The sequence below is a fragment of the Rhamphochromis longiceps genome, linkage group LG3 (assembly GCF_057381845.1).
Source record: "Rhamphochromis longiceps isolate RC_006_pf linkage group LG3, R_longiceps_female_GT1.1, whole genome shotgun sequence".
Lineage (NCBI taxonomy): Eukaryota > Metazoa > Chordata > Actinopteri > Cichliformes > Cichlidae > Rhamphochromis > Rhamphochromis longiceps.
The window spans coordinates 40,657,862-40,673,024 of record NC_140559.1 but is presented as its reverse complement, the minus strand read 5'-3'; the positions used below and the strand labels follow the sequence as shown (position 1 = coordinate 40,673,024).

At 37.1% G+C, this 15,163-nt stretch overlaps 1 protein-coding gene across 1 annotated transcript in view; it reads left to right on the top strand.

The window, feature by feature from the left end:
* Positions 1 to 15,163, top strand: part of LOC146674660 (titin-like) — a 414,653-nt gene that overhangs the window by 45,763 nt on the left and 353,727 nt on the right. Inside the window, 6 exon segments of the mRNA XM_085401111.1 lie at positions 68 to 328; positions 853 to 868; positions 948 to 1,039; positions 8,993 to 9,250; positions 11,468 to 11,731; positions 11,854 to 12,132. Coding sequence (XP_085257237.1) covers positions 68 to 328; positions 853 to 868; positions 948 to 1,039; positions 8,993 to 9,250; positions 11,468 to 11,731; positions 11,854 to 12,132 — 1,170 coding nt within the window.

Genomic DNA, 15,163 nt, shown 5'->3' with positions numbered 1-15,163 from the left:
ACTCAACTCATTTATTTGTTGTTGTTTTTTTTTTTTTTGTTTTTTTTTTTTCAAAACTGAACTGCAGATAAACCAAAGGCCAAACTGAGAGCTGATAACACAGCTGTTCCAGTAGGGGGCAGTGTGACCCTGACCTGCTCTGTGAGCCCACCATCATCATCTGGATGGAAATACTACTGGTACAGAGATAATACCACAGTGGATGTTGTCCCCACATCAAATGGACAAATCAGTGTCTCACAGGAAGGACTCTACAGGTGCAGAGGAGGAAGAGGAAACCCAGTTTACTACACAGAGGACAGCCAAGAAGTTCAGATTAACAAAACTGGTGAGTTTGGATTCAGCAACAATATTGAATTGATTGATGATTGAGGATTACTATGAAGGTCAAACAGCATTATATCTCATGGTAACCTCTTTGGCATTGTAAAAATGTTCTTATTGGAAATAGTTGAACATGAATAGTCATGTAAAATGTGGAGTCTAGAGAATCAGTGTCAGGAATGTGATCCAAGGAGGGGAGACTAGGTGGGATTATGAATGTGAAACAATCATTTTCAGCAAATCTCCAAATCAACATAAATTCACATTTAGTTCTGTTAAACTTTATTATTTGTTGTCACTATCTTTGGCAGAATTTTCATCTCCTGTGTGGTTGATTGTTGGACTGGTTTGTGGAGTCTCTCTCATTATTATTCTCCTGCTCTTGTTGTGTCGCTGCAGACAGTCCAAGTGTAAGTTATTTACTACATACACTTTAATTATTCACACATATACATGTATTCTGATCTCATGACACAAAATAAAAATTTACATGACAAACATGTGTAATAACATTTGTCTCTTTCACAGGTTCCTGCTTCACCAGGTTGGTAAAATACTTTTTATTGTTATTTTAAACAAACATCAGTTACTTTTGAGTTTATTGTGTTTATTTCCTGTTTCAGGTGGATCCAGTCTGAGAGTCACAGTCCGTGCTCCTCCACAAATCATGGAGTCAACCAGGATGAAACTCATGAATACAACTCTGTTCATCCTGGTCAGCACTTAAACCGATCTTTATTATCATTATTAATATTGACTTTTCATTCAGTCTCCATTAACAGGAACATTTCTTAGGTTCAGTTTGTGCTCAGCAGCTTTTCAAAGAACATTTATCAAAATCCAGCTGGACAAACATCCAAATAACCAGCTGACTACATGCACAAAAGATCAGAAACAAACAGGATTTTACAACCTGATTGTATCTTTAACTCGACTGAAAGAATCCACAAATGTTATTGTTTCATATCAGAACAACACAAACAGTAACACCATGATGGGTTCATGCTCTGAAAATATCTGACAGTCCTGGATTTGACTTAAACACAACTAATGAAATTGAATGTGATGTGTTCACAAACATTTTTACATTTCAGGTGCAGATGAACCTCGAGACGTCACATACTCTCTTATTAAACTTCAAAACCTTAGAAAGAAGAGTGAGTACACAAAACACAGTGTAAAAAAAAGCCTGGGAAGTTTTTAAAGTGTTTAAAATCTTTTAATTATTTTCATTAATCTGATCATCTTCACAGGGAAGCATCATAAAGCAGAGCAGAGTGCTGTTTACTCTGAGGTGAAGACGGGAGCTGCAGGTACAGTCACAACAGTCTCATTCAGTGTTTGTACTTGAACGTGTCATCACATCGTTATATTGCAGGCAGGGCCGTGCAGAGAGGTTTAAAGGGGCGGGTGCCCAAAGTTAAAAAGGGGCACATTGAACCAGGCTGAATAACAACACACATTCATCAAGAATCTAATATGGGAAGGGCAGGGCTGTGTTGATCTGAGACTGTAGACATTAAAAAGTCCACAGGAGAGATGGTAGCTGATTAAACAAGTGTCATGAGATAATAACAAAATGCAAAGATTGGTGACAGCGCTTGGAACCATAAGGCAACAAAAACCTGTGAGAAATAATTTAGGCTCTGCCTGTGAATCACTCTTTGCTTCTCTTCTTCCTTCCATCCCATCATTTCATATATCACTCTCCACTTGCTGTCTATCTGACAACAAGGCACAACTTGCTATTGCAATAAACTATAATCTAATTATCCACACCTAACAACTCTTGCACTTAATCTATAATAAAATGATGACAGAAAAATGTTATAGCCCTGCCTTTAGTAGCCTCACACAGCTCTGCTGTTTCCTCCTCATGTCCTTACCAGGCATGTCTGGACAATGTTATATCATGAGTAATAATTTAAAAAAATCTATATACATAAAACACACACATGCACACACAGTGACACTTTAGACCTTCTTCTGAATACTGTATATACTATGGGCATCCTTACATTATTATTTATTACTAGAGCTACAATAATAAAGCAAAGAGGAGGGGGAAGTAATAAATATGAAATAATGTCATTATGATGATTGCATTTGTTTCACTATCCTCTCTGTGCAGGGCAAAGCTTATTACATGTTTAAACTGTAGAGATACAATCATTTTACTGCTGTAACATCCAACTTTTGTCTTATTTAAAATATAAATCTAATATAATCTGCTTCTTAATGTATGTTCTTTAAAATACAGCTTGTGTTTTTTAATATATTATAATTATAATAATTATTATGTGGACATGCATATTAGCTCATTTTTTAGTGAAATATAATCCCTCCAGAAAGGCAGGAAACTTACTTTAAAACTAAATATGTTCCCTAAAACGGTGACAGAGCTACAGACCCATGACAGCCTTACACAGGTAGCCAGCAGCTGTGACCAGCACTACCTGTGCAGTTAATAAAAGGACAGGTAATGTTTGTCACGCTGTTGCACACACAGCACGCTCGTTTGTTTCAGTTGGTCAGTTGCAACAAGACATCTTACCAACGTGTACGTAATAAGCTGATACTCCTGTGTGCTACACACTACAGTGTACGCTGTACACCTACTTACTGGGTTTGTCGCATCAGTCTGTGTCTCTGAGTTAACTTGTGTTTTCTCCTGCAGCTCCGGACCGCTAAAAATGCGCGTGCTCTTTGTGAGCTCGTTCCCGGCTCGTAACCAGCGCGTTCTGCCGTCAAGGGCGATCATTGGTTAAATGTGATCATGTGACTGATGCAAGCCAGATCCTTTTATTTAGCAAAACTGTGATTAATAGTTAAATATTATTTTTGAGGGGCACAGACAGGACTCCGCACGCACACACACATAAAAAGTAATAATAATTTTTTTTTAAAAGGTTACCTCAACAAAAGGGCACTTTGGGCACCCATCAGGAAAGGGGCGGGTGCTCAAGCCCCTCTAGCCCCCCCCCTCTGCACGTGCCTGATTGCAGGTAATTATAGGTCAACATGGAGTTTAGTTATTCACTGACCAAGCTTAGCTACTACATACGACCACTACACATCAGCAGACTGAATCTTATACACATCGAGGGCCGTTCAGAGTTTAGTGTAAGTTTGTCTGCTTCATATACAGAATGATATTGTTATTGTACAGTATGGTATTGTCCATCTATATGTCCCCAAACTAAATAGTTTCTCTCATGTTTTTACTCTGTAATGTTCTTGTCATCATATCTGTGCTGAACAAATGTGTGCTGAGCTCTGACGTCTCTTTTAGAGGACAGTCTGATGTATGCTGAGGTCAAACAGCCCAAAAAAGAAAAAGCCAAGAAAAACAAAGGTGAGCAAAGTCTGCCATCATCTCCACTGAATATTGTTCAACATGTTTATCTGCTCTTACAATGTAAATCTGTTTATTTTAATATTTATATTTAGGTCTTCACAAGTATTCATTACTTGGATTATAAAATCTATCTTACTCTTTACATTAGTGGAGACATCCAGTTTCCTCCTGGTTAATGATATTATTGTTTTCAATCATCTTCTCTTCATTCACAGGAACATCAAGTCCTGCAGCTGATGCAGCAGTTTATTCTGAAGTCACATCAGGAAGCTCTCTCAGTAATTCTGCTGCCATGCAGGCTGATTTATTCTTCACATTATTAAATGTCTTCAGCTCATAATATCTTTACATGTTGGAAATCACTTTGTCTCTTTGTGCTTGTCTTACAGGTCAGTGAGGAGAGCTGTAGCAGCAAAGCCAAGAAGAAGCTTTTGATGAAGCCACTCTTGCTCCTCTGCTGCCCAAATATCAGACATGCTCAGCTTTATGTGCAGTTACAATATTACATCATAATATCATATAATTCAGTATAAACCAAATGGAGGTGTATTCATATTCAATATTCATGCTCTTTATCTTCGGTTACTTTTATAAAAAAAAATTGTAATAAACATTGACTGTATCTAACATGTTCCAACAGCAGTGAGAAATATGTGATGTTTAGTATCTGACAGCACAATTTACAGTCAGTGTTTGCAGTGTAAATACTGATATGGGCACCAACAAATACTTTAACTGTGTTTGTTTACATTATATAAATACGAATTATATCATAGGCAGTGAATACATTTGAATGTATTTCATGTATATTTTTGTGTTTCTGATCATTTTTTGCATCTTTTAGTTAGAAGGTAGAAATAAAATCTTTTTACATTTGAACATTTTATATTTATTTTTGATTTTTGTTTCCTGTATGAAATTATCCACAAACTAATCAGATCATCTCTCTATGTGCTGATAGTTAAATGAAAAGATAACTTGTACATGGGCTAAATCTCATATGACAGATTGCATGGAGACAGAACATCACCGAGAATTAAAGCTCTGCATCAATCACTGTCAGCACGACTCAGAGAAGTAGCAGTATTATAATTCATTAATACGACACAAACATCAGAGCTAAAAATCCAGACAGGTTCAACCAAGAACAAGACAGCAACAAAACATCTGTCTGACCCTGCAGAGTCTGATTGTTTAGTCACAGTGAGGAGGAGGCACAGGTCAGTCAGGTGTAAACTTAACCAGCTGGGTTGAGCCTGGTTTGCATTTTTCTGCAAAATCAGCATGACGGTGATAAACAGTGCTGATCATATCCTCTAATACAGGGTGACCATAATTTGATTTCCAAAAAAGAGGACACTTGCGCCAGTCATGAAGAACCTTTATAATACTGTTTACATGAAGAAAACATATTTAAACAATAACATCTCTGTGCAGTTAATGAATGGTGAAATAAAAAATGTCATATAGTCTTTTACAAGTCAACAAGTGGTCACCGTACTCTAATAGCTCAGCTGTGCTGTAGATGGGTTTCCCTCTTCACTATCAATCATGTCTTTGTCCTATAAAGTGGGAGAGCAACTACAACTACACTGGTGACTTTTCATTTTGTCCTGTTACCATTTGTAACTAATTTGTTGACTTTATGTCATTTTAGTTTCTAATAAAATGTCATGCAGTCCTGTGTTCCCTGATTTAATTAAATCTGTGAATTAGGATGCAGAAGCAGAAAGTTTAGAGGTTTTATTGCAGGGTTAATAAATGGTGGTGTGAGAGAAATTCTGCACAGACTCTGAGTCTGAAAGACGAACAGTGTTTGGAGTCTGCTGTTACCATCACAGCTGTGTAGGTGGCAGTAATACAACTTTATGCTGGTTCTCAGCTACTAATGAAAAAGAAGTGAGCTTCTTACAGCTCTTCATAACTTACTGTTATTACTGTATTTTTATTTTACCTGATCAGCAATAATTCAGTTCATTAAAGTGTTTGAAATAAATTGACTGACTGAATCACACTTAAAAGTGTTTTTTTGTTGTTGTTGTTTTATGCATTTACTCTGAGTGTGTGATTATTGTGCTGCTGTTGCAGTCTTTCTGTTTTACTTCTCAGCACTGCCATCATGTGTCTGAATACACAGCGTACAGTCAAACTCAACAACCTCAGTTAAAGATTTGATAACATTTAAAGCTGTTGAGCACCAGTGCAGGTTATTTTTGACCTGTGTTTGTGTTTTTGAATAAATCTCTTGAAGTTTTTGCAAATGGAAAATGTTGTATATTTATGATGGATGTCAAACTTTTAAAAAACTGAAAGAAATTTTAAATAAATTCAGATCTGCAAAGAAATGCATTGATTATGTTTTATTCAAGAATTAATATCAAACAGTATCACAAGATCAAACTGCAAAGAATAACGTCTTTACTCTTCTGACTGGCCTACATGTGTGTGAAAGACTGTTGGTGGTCACCATCTTTTCTGCCACAGGCTTATTTTTATCCACTGACAGGCCTCATGGTTTCTGGTTGGGTCACCATGAACAGAGGAAATGCAGCCTGTGGTTTCAGCCTCAAGTCTTCAGTGTAGCTGATGTTTAGTTTTATGTTATCAGCTCACAGCAAAGAGTTAACAAGGAGCACAGTGGAAATTTCACTTTGACCTCTGTGTGCATGACACATGTTTATATGATGTGCCTGTACTGGAATAACAGTAATGACAATCAAATATTCATTTATCTTTATAAAATCATGTCTCGCTAAAGTAAGAGATTATTTTATAAACGTCTTCATCATTTTTCAAATCAAACTATTATTTTCACCAAAGTTAATTTATTCAAAGCTAATAACTGAAAAAAAAATTAAACTTCTTCATGTTTTTGTTCAGTGTTTGCACTTTAAGAAAACTTTTCTTTTCCACACACTGTGGAAAATACTGTGTGGATATTTCTGTAACTGTTGGTGACCTCATAGCTGCAGGCTTATCTGCACCATCTCTGCACTTAAACGTTACAGTGACTTCATTATTTCCATCAGCCTGCAGAACTAAAATGAGGAAGAACAATTGAAGCTAAATATGAGCTGCCTTCCAGATCACATGCTTTAGCTCTGACAGCACAGACAGATGATGAGGAGACTGTGAGACGTTAAACAGGCAGAATACAGAGCTCAGAGTTTTACACGTTCTGGTTTGTTGTTTTCACACTCCTTAAAACATGAGAAAATATTTACTGATCTTCATTTTACTATAAATAACACCTCGGTGTGTAAATTGCCTTGATTGCTAATTTACTGTTAATAGTTAATATTTATTATTATTATCTGAAAAAGAAAACCATAAGAATCTAAAATCTAAAACAAGATGCTAAAACAGGGCCAACTTTCTCTAAATGTAATCACACAGAGCTCAGATGAGTAGAGAGTGAACAGGCAGGTGTGTGTTTGCACAGCAGGTGTGTGTTTGCACAACTGAAGGTTTGCAGGTTGAACACTGGAGAAGATCAGAGACAGAAGAAGACTGGATTAAGTGGATAAACTACAAGGGTGATTCTCTGCAGTCAGGCTAGTTTCCTCAGTGTGCTGTAACTCAGTGAGTGGATGAACAGTCGGTCCTTTTATGTGCAGCTATTTGAGGATGGAGAACAAATGTGCCAACCTGAGCTGACTGGAGCAGGTGAGGAAGATAACTAACACATCCCACTGACAAGGAAGAGCTGTGGAGCTGTGACAGACTGTGGAAACATCAATGAAAATAAAGGCAAAAATTGAATAATTATTTTATTACAGTCCTGATATCAGACCTCTGTTTATTTGTTTATTAGAAGCTCAGATATTAACCCTCTAAAGCCTGAATCATAAATGAAATGAAAACTTTTTAAAAGCTGGTGTGTTTTTTTGAACCTTCTAAAAAATAAATATTTTTCACATGAGGTGGAAAAAATCTTTTTTTAGCTGCATCTGGCATTTTTGTACAATTTGTTTCTCAGTTTATCTTCAAATAAAAACATTAAAGTTTCTTTTTAACACATTAAACTTTGAGTTTCCTTTCACAATGTTCACAAATCTTTTAGAAAACTGGTAAAAATATCTTTGAGAAATCGTTGAAGGCTCGTTGACTGATGTCAGCCATGTTGGATGTCTCAGCTGAGGGCTCTGCATGAGTTGCTGATCCCCGCTGGTTAATCTGTGCACTGCATGTGTGTCTGTAGACATCAGGTTCTTTAACGTGAGCAGAAAAAGCCAAGCAACAAACTTTGTTAAAGAGGATGAAAAGAAACTTGATGAATGTTGGTCGGATATTCTTCTGTCAGAGGAGACAAAGATAAATTTGTTCACATTCAGTCAGACAGATCAGTGAGTCTGTAGTTGTGATACTGAAGCGTGGAGGCAGGACACGACAACAAAGATAAAACTATGACCTGCAAAGTGTGTCAGTAACTAAGCAACAGAGCACCTTTGTATATCACAGAGAAAGGTAGGAACACTAAACAGGAAAGAAACTTAAATGTTTGCAGTGGACAGGAAATGTGAACACGTCACACAACTGCTGTGGTCAAAGCTACAGGAGCTGTTTGAGGTTGGTGTAAAAGGAAGGAAGCACAGAGAGGCGATAGAAGAAGGAGCTGAATATAAACTCTGGTCTTATCTACATTAAGTGCAGCTTCTCTTTATCAAGGCAAAGTCGAAACCTTTGAGATTAGATGCAGATCAGCGTGCAGGGCTGGACGTGAGGATGGGGCACTCTTTGCTCTGTTTGCTGGGATTATTCTGTGAGTACAATACACACCTTTACTGTTTGAATGGCAGTGATGAAGGAAAATGTTTCTCACTAGTGACAATTACAGTGTATGACTGCTTTAACCTGTTTACCTGACAGCTTCAACACAGCAGACTAGATTTTTTTTCATGTTTCCAGCCTGTTTCACAGCTAATAGAAACACATAAATTTGGTGATGAGTAATAACTGTGCCATGTGAAGATTTTAAAAAAATATTTATTGTGATTTTGTCAGTTGTATAATGTCTGATGATGTTTCATTCATTATTTTAGTGCTCAGTACAGTCAGACATGGAAACACTGAAGGTGAGAAACTGTTTTCTTCTTCTTGTGTTGCTCTAAATGACGTCCTCTGTGTTATATTTTGTATCATGAACCAAACATTTCATTGATTTATTGGTTAAAATGTTAATATAACCATGTTAACTGTGTGAGCACTCAAGCACACACCCACGATACAAACTGTATATTTACTGAAGAGCTGTGGCTTCATACATGTGGATTTTCTTTTCATGTTTATCTGATCTGAAAACATCAACAGTGTGTGTAGTGCAGATTATCTCACTGAGTTTTGCTGTTCTTCACATCACACTGACCTGTGATGTGAAGAACTCTGCTGACTTTGAATATGACTGGTTCAGAGAACCCAGTGTTTACTCTAACCAGAAGACCAAAGTAGCTGGTGAATCAAAGGGAGAACTTGTGACCTCTAAAGGCGGCATCTACGCCTGCAGAGGACGTATAAAAGGGACAAATTTACTCACAGTAGAAAGTGATCCAGTCATCATTCAGGAAACTGGTGAGTTTAAAAATGTCATAAGAAATAAAACAACATGGATTCCCCAAAGTTTGGAGATCAGAGGGGGATAATATTATGACAAAAACTTATGTTACAAAGTGATTTACGGCCCCAACCTGCCAAGTTATTTCTGAATATATAAAGTGTTATAAAGTTAAAAAATAATAAACAATAATTGGGTTATAATATTTGATAATATTGTTTTTTATTTTTAATGATAATATGTTAATCAGTCAGAAATTAAATGTGTGGCTCAGTCGTTCATAAACGTGTTTTGTGATTTGGCCCCTGATGCTCCAGTTGTCACGGTTCAGCATTTTGAGTCTCGTGTGTTTTGGTATTTTATAATATGTTTTATGTTCTGAGTCCTTTGCTGTTTTGATTATTGTAGTTATTATTATTATTACCCTAGGATCAGTTATGGCTGTTACGGTTTTAGTTCTTAGGTTTTGTTTTATGTGTTCATGTTGTGTTTACTCTGTGCATTTCTGTCCCACGTTTCAGGTCTCTATGTTCTGTCTCAGTCTCTGTTAAGTTTACATGTCTAGAGTTCAGTCGGTGTGTTTCCTGTTTTACTTTGAAGGTCTGCGTCTCATGTCAGTGTTTCTAGTTTTGTTTCCCTTGTCTCGTCCCCCTAATAGACCCTGTGCACGAGAAAATGATAACTTCCTGGTTTGAGACAGGATCTGGGGTTGTACATTTCTGGTAGCTTTACTTTGTGGTCAATCGCTACTGTGAAGACATCCTCCAAAATCATGTCCAGAACTCAAAAACTGAAAGATCGCGTTAAGTTACAAAGAGCAGAAGGTGGGAACACTCACCACTGTGTGTCATAAAAAAATCTAATGATCAATTTTGACGTTTAAGCGTTTAGATCAATCAGTTGTTTACATCACTCAACACAAGCAGAACTGCATCACTGCAGCAGAAGACACATCGTCCACATTCAGAAGCACATCTCTGTATAGTGACTGGTCTCATGATTTAAACAGGCAAATGTTCAGCATTCAAACTACAGGTGAAGAATAGTCAAACCAGATGTTTCCCTGTTATGTCGATATCAGCTAGTCAAGCACACACCTACACAGCATGTTAACAAACCGTGAAAAAAGCCACACAAAAAATGAATGATTGCTGGTAAGGGTTTCTATACATTAGTATTTATGAAGGGTATGTTGTGACTTACCTTCAAAATCACAGTGGTCCTTCGCTATGACGCGGTTCACCTTTCAACTCGCTGTTTAGCAGATTTGTTAGTGCAAGTTTGCACGGTTTTTTTTTACATCACATTGTGTCCTGCGTCCTGATCGCTGCAGACGATCTCCTCTGTGCCGTCTCTGCTGCACAGTACACAATCGCTGCATCGATGGCTAGCAGTGTGACTCTGAAGTGCAGTCACACTGCTTTTTCCCCAACAAACACAACAATGTCGACGAAACGTTTACCACCATCAAAAAAATAAAATTGGCTACTTGATTTCACCTATCGCTGGTTATTTTTAGAACATAACACCCGCGATAAACGAGGGACCGCTGTTTACAAATACTGAGAAATATAGAATTTAAATCCTTTCTCTGTTCTGCTCTGAGGCGCGGGGGAAAAATATCGACAGGTCTATGAACAGCATCTACATATATATTCCGTAAATGCCCAAGACATCTCGAGAAATGTAAATCTCACCTCGATTCATCAATTTGGTTGACTTGTTTTGGAAAAAGCGGCAGTAAACAAGGAGCGAATATAACACCGGAAACGAAGCGCCCTACAGGAGTTTCCCCACCGGAAGTAGCATATGCTAATGTGCACATAGTCTATTACTCCCAGCTGTGCTCTCCTGCTGTGTCTCATTCCCTTCATTATACTGCAGCTCTGTTACCATGTTGAGACAGAAATCAGAGAAAATTTGAAATGTCTTAAACTGAGAGGAAAGAAAAAACAATATAAAGAAAATATTTGTGTAGATTTTGTTTTGTTGGAATTTGAGTGACTTGAAGAAATCTTTTAAAATTTAGGATATTTTACATTTACATTGTATCAGGTGTATATTTTCTTACCTGATTTTTCATAACAGCATATAGACCCAGGGCCATATCCATTTACCCAGAGTCACTAACTGAAAATCTTCAGATCTGTTTTAGGTATGATTGATTGTTTTTATGCAATTTTAATGAATCATCTGCATATTTATATAATTTTCCTCCTTTTTCATAACATCAGATAAACCCAGGGCCACACTGACAGCAGGAACAACAATCATACCAGTAGGGGGCAGTGTGACACTGACCTGCTCTGTGCAGAGCTCTGATGGATGGAAATATGAGTGGTTCAGACGAACCCAAAGAACCTATGAAGTTCAAATCAGAGGTCAACAAAACAGAGATATCAGAGTATCTGAAGGAGGAATCTACCGCTGCAGAGGAACAAGAGGAAACCCAGTTTACTACACTGATATAAGTGATGAAGTCACCATTGAGATAACCTGTGAGTTCAGTCATTTAGTTTGAAATATACATTCACTCATGATTATCAAAAATACAATGTGAAGTTTTCTGTGTTGATTTCATGTTTCTGTTTGTATCTCAACTGTTAATATGTGTGAACAGTTTCCAATAAAGTTGTTGTAAAACAACAACCCAACTGGCCTCAGATATTCAGAGGTGAGACGATCACTCTGACATGTGAGGTGCAGGAAGGAGGTGAAACCACTGAGTGGGAGTATGAATGGAGACGACCCAGGACACCCACACAGTGGACACACAATAATGATGTGACATTCAGAGTTTCTGAGTCCAGCAGTGGAGACTACATGTGTAAGAGTCGACGCAGAGATGACTCATATTCTTCAACAGAGTGGAGTGAAGCCTTCACATTGTCAGCATCAAGTAAGTCATGTTTGTTGTGTGATCTCCATTTGACAAATGTCATAATGGTCAGCACAGGATGGATTCAATGGTCTACAAAGCATGTTACATTGTTAGTCAGACAAAGAGCTGCAGCTGATAGTAGCCTCATTGTAGACAGTTTGTCACCACTTTGTGTCACGAACTTTCAGCTGGTATAGAGACGCCAATGCTGACCTGCTGCTCCATCACCTGAGGACAATAATGATATAAACAGGATAAATAAATAATATATTCAAACAAATAACAATTGATCTACAATTTCTATAAAAAGAATAAAAGTAATTCTGAACTATCATCTGATCAAATAAATAAACACACACAGACATACCACCAAAAATAGTGGTACTGTTTCTATGATTAACAGTCTCATAACTCTGAGTCACTGCCACTCACCTTTAGCAGGAGGCTGATTGAGATTGATCCCTTTAAACTCCCAGGTCCTAAAGACGGACCAGCTTATTAATCAATCTTCAAGTACTTTTTAAATACAGCAAAGAAAATATAAAACTTTCACAGCTTCGATCAAAACGATTGTACAATTTGTATCTCTTCAAGATCACCAAGATTTGTTGATGTTCACCATTTACATCTAGTTATTTAAACGGTTTTGATTCAGTCACATGCAGCACACAGGACTGACAGCGCACAATCTGCTTTGAGGTAGCAGCCAAGAAAGATGTAGTTTGTGTCTATGAACAGTGAACATCCGTATGTACACGATTCAGTCATTGACTTTTGTTCTTTTTCTAAACTGAACTGCAGATAAACCAAAGGCCAAACTGAGAGTTGATAACACAGCTGTTCCAGTAGGGGGCAGTGTGACCCTGACCTGCTCTGTGAACCCATCATCATCATCTGGATGGAAATACTACTGGTACAGAGATAATACCACAGTGGATGTTGTCCCCACATCAAATGGACAAATCAGTGTCTCACAGGAAGAACTCCACAGGTGCAGAGGAGGAAGAGGAAACCCAGTTTACTACACAGAGGACAGCCAAGAAATTCAGATTAACACAACTGGTGAGTTTGGATTCAGCAACAATATTGAATAGATTGATGATTGAGGATTACTATGAAGGTCAAACAGCATTATATCTCATGGTAACCTCTTTGGCATTGTAATAATGTTCTTATTGGAAATGGTTGAATATGAATAGTCATGTAAAATGTGGAGTCTAGAGAATCAGTGTCAGGAATGTGATCCAAGGAGGGGAGACTAGGTGGGATTGTGAATGTGAAACAATCATTTTCAGCAAATCTCCAAATCAACATAAATTCACAATTAGTTCTGTAACAATTCTACAAGTAAGACTGCAAGTAGTGTAGAACAGGAGTCACAACATGAAACCACAGAGCAGAGTCATGCTGACAGTTTCTGACAGGAAACAGAAAATCTCAATGTAAACATCAGTTTTTGTTTCTTTATATTAAGACTTCAGATCCAAAATCTGACATTTTCTAGTTTCAGGTTTTGGATGTGAAAGAAGTTCATTTATCGTTCCGTTCATCATCGGACTTGTTAGTGGAATTATTGTCGTGCTGCTGCTGATGTGTTGCTATAAACAGATAAAGGGTGAGAGACTTTCTGTTTGAAAATTTACAAGAAAAATATTTTTTTTAATGCTGTGACACTTTTAAACAAACTGATGTAATAATCTTTGTGCTTTTTACAGAACCCTGTTGTAACAGGTTGGTGCAGCAGTTTAGTTTCATTTATATAACTTTAAATGAAGCTAACTTTGAATTATTCCTCATTAAACTTACATTTTTTTGTTTCAGTCTCACTCAGTCTCAGAGCACCAATCAAAGCTCTGCTTCACAACAAGCATCCAACCAGAATGAAACTCAGGTTTACTCCTCTCTTCTTCATGGTGAGACCAGAAATTATTACTTTTCTCTTTAATACAGTTTTCAACACTCAGTTTTCCAGCAAACAGTGACAAAAACAAAAAGAAATAATATTTTTCTTCCTTCTTTCTTATTTTCAATGACTTGTAGGTGATCTTTCAGTCTATGAATCAATCAGAGGCTCTGGAAACACTGGAAGTGGTACAAACAGTATAAACTTTGATAATAGCAGAGCTGTAAGAAATGTAAATATTTATTCTGACTGATCAAACTTCATTATTTCAGCAGATGAATACAACAACGTCACATCTGGATTTCAGCTTGAAGGTCTTGATAAAAGGAGTGAGTACAAGAAACATGAAATGTAATAATTGGTCGAATGTTTTTGTAACTTGTGTAATTTTAGAGGAAGACAGTCTCCATGTTATTAAACACAATAATCCATCATCACAACAGGCAGACATGATGGCACAGAGGAGAGCTCTGACTACAATAATGTGAATCCTGAATCAGCCTCAGGTACAAATGTGAACTCTACACACACTGAATCATTAGTAATCAGATTACATGTGCAGTTAAATGTGTGACATCATTGTTAAAGTTTGTGGAGCTGATGAGCTGAATCACTTTTTATACGATTGGCTTTAGTTGTGTTCTGCTGCTGTTGTGATGTCTGAATAAAATAGATGAGATCAGTTCTGTGTGATTAAAGCATGAACGTGTCAGAAAGCATCATCACATCTTTGGCAACATTATTTCTTTGTTTTTCACTTTCAAACTCGTATTTGTTCTGATTTTGTTTCAGGTCCATAAAAAGATTATTTCAACAAAACTCAAGACTCACGAACAACGTCAACAACGTCAGTGTAAGCAATGACATGCTCTTGGTTTAATATCAACACTGGAAGACTGATTATAAGGTTCATCTTTGTATTAAAATCCTATTGTGTTTATTTCTGTTGTAATAAGTGGAGGGTGGATGGTGTGGGACATTGTTTCCGTCAAGATACAATTTCATGATTTGGTTCTGTGAGTTTGTTTCAGTCTCTTTGTTTTATTTCTATAAGATGTTCACTCACTTCCTGCTGAATTTTACATGTTATCTTTAAAGTGTAAGAATAGATTATTTTAGTATTAGGGATTTAGTTGTATTAACGAT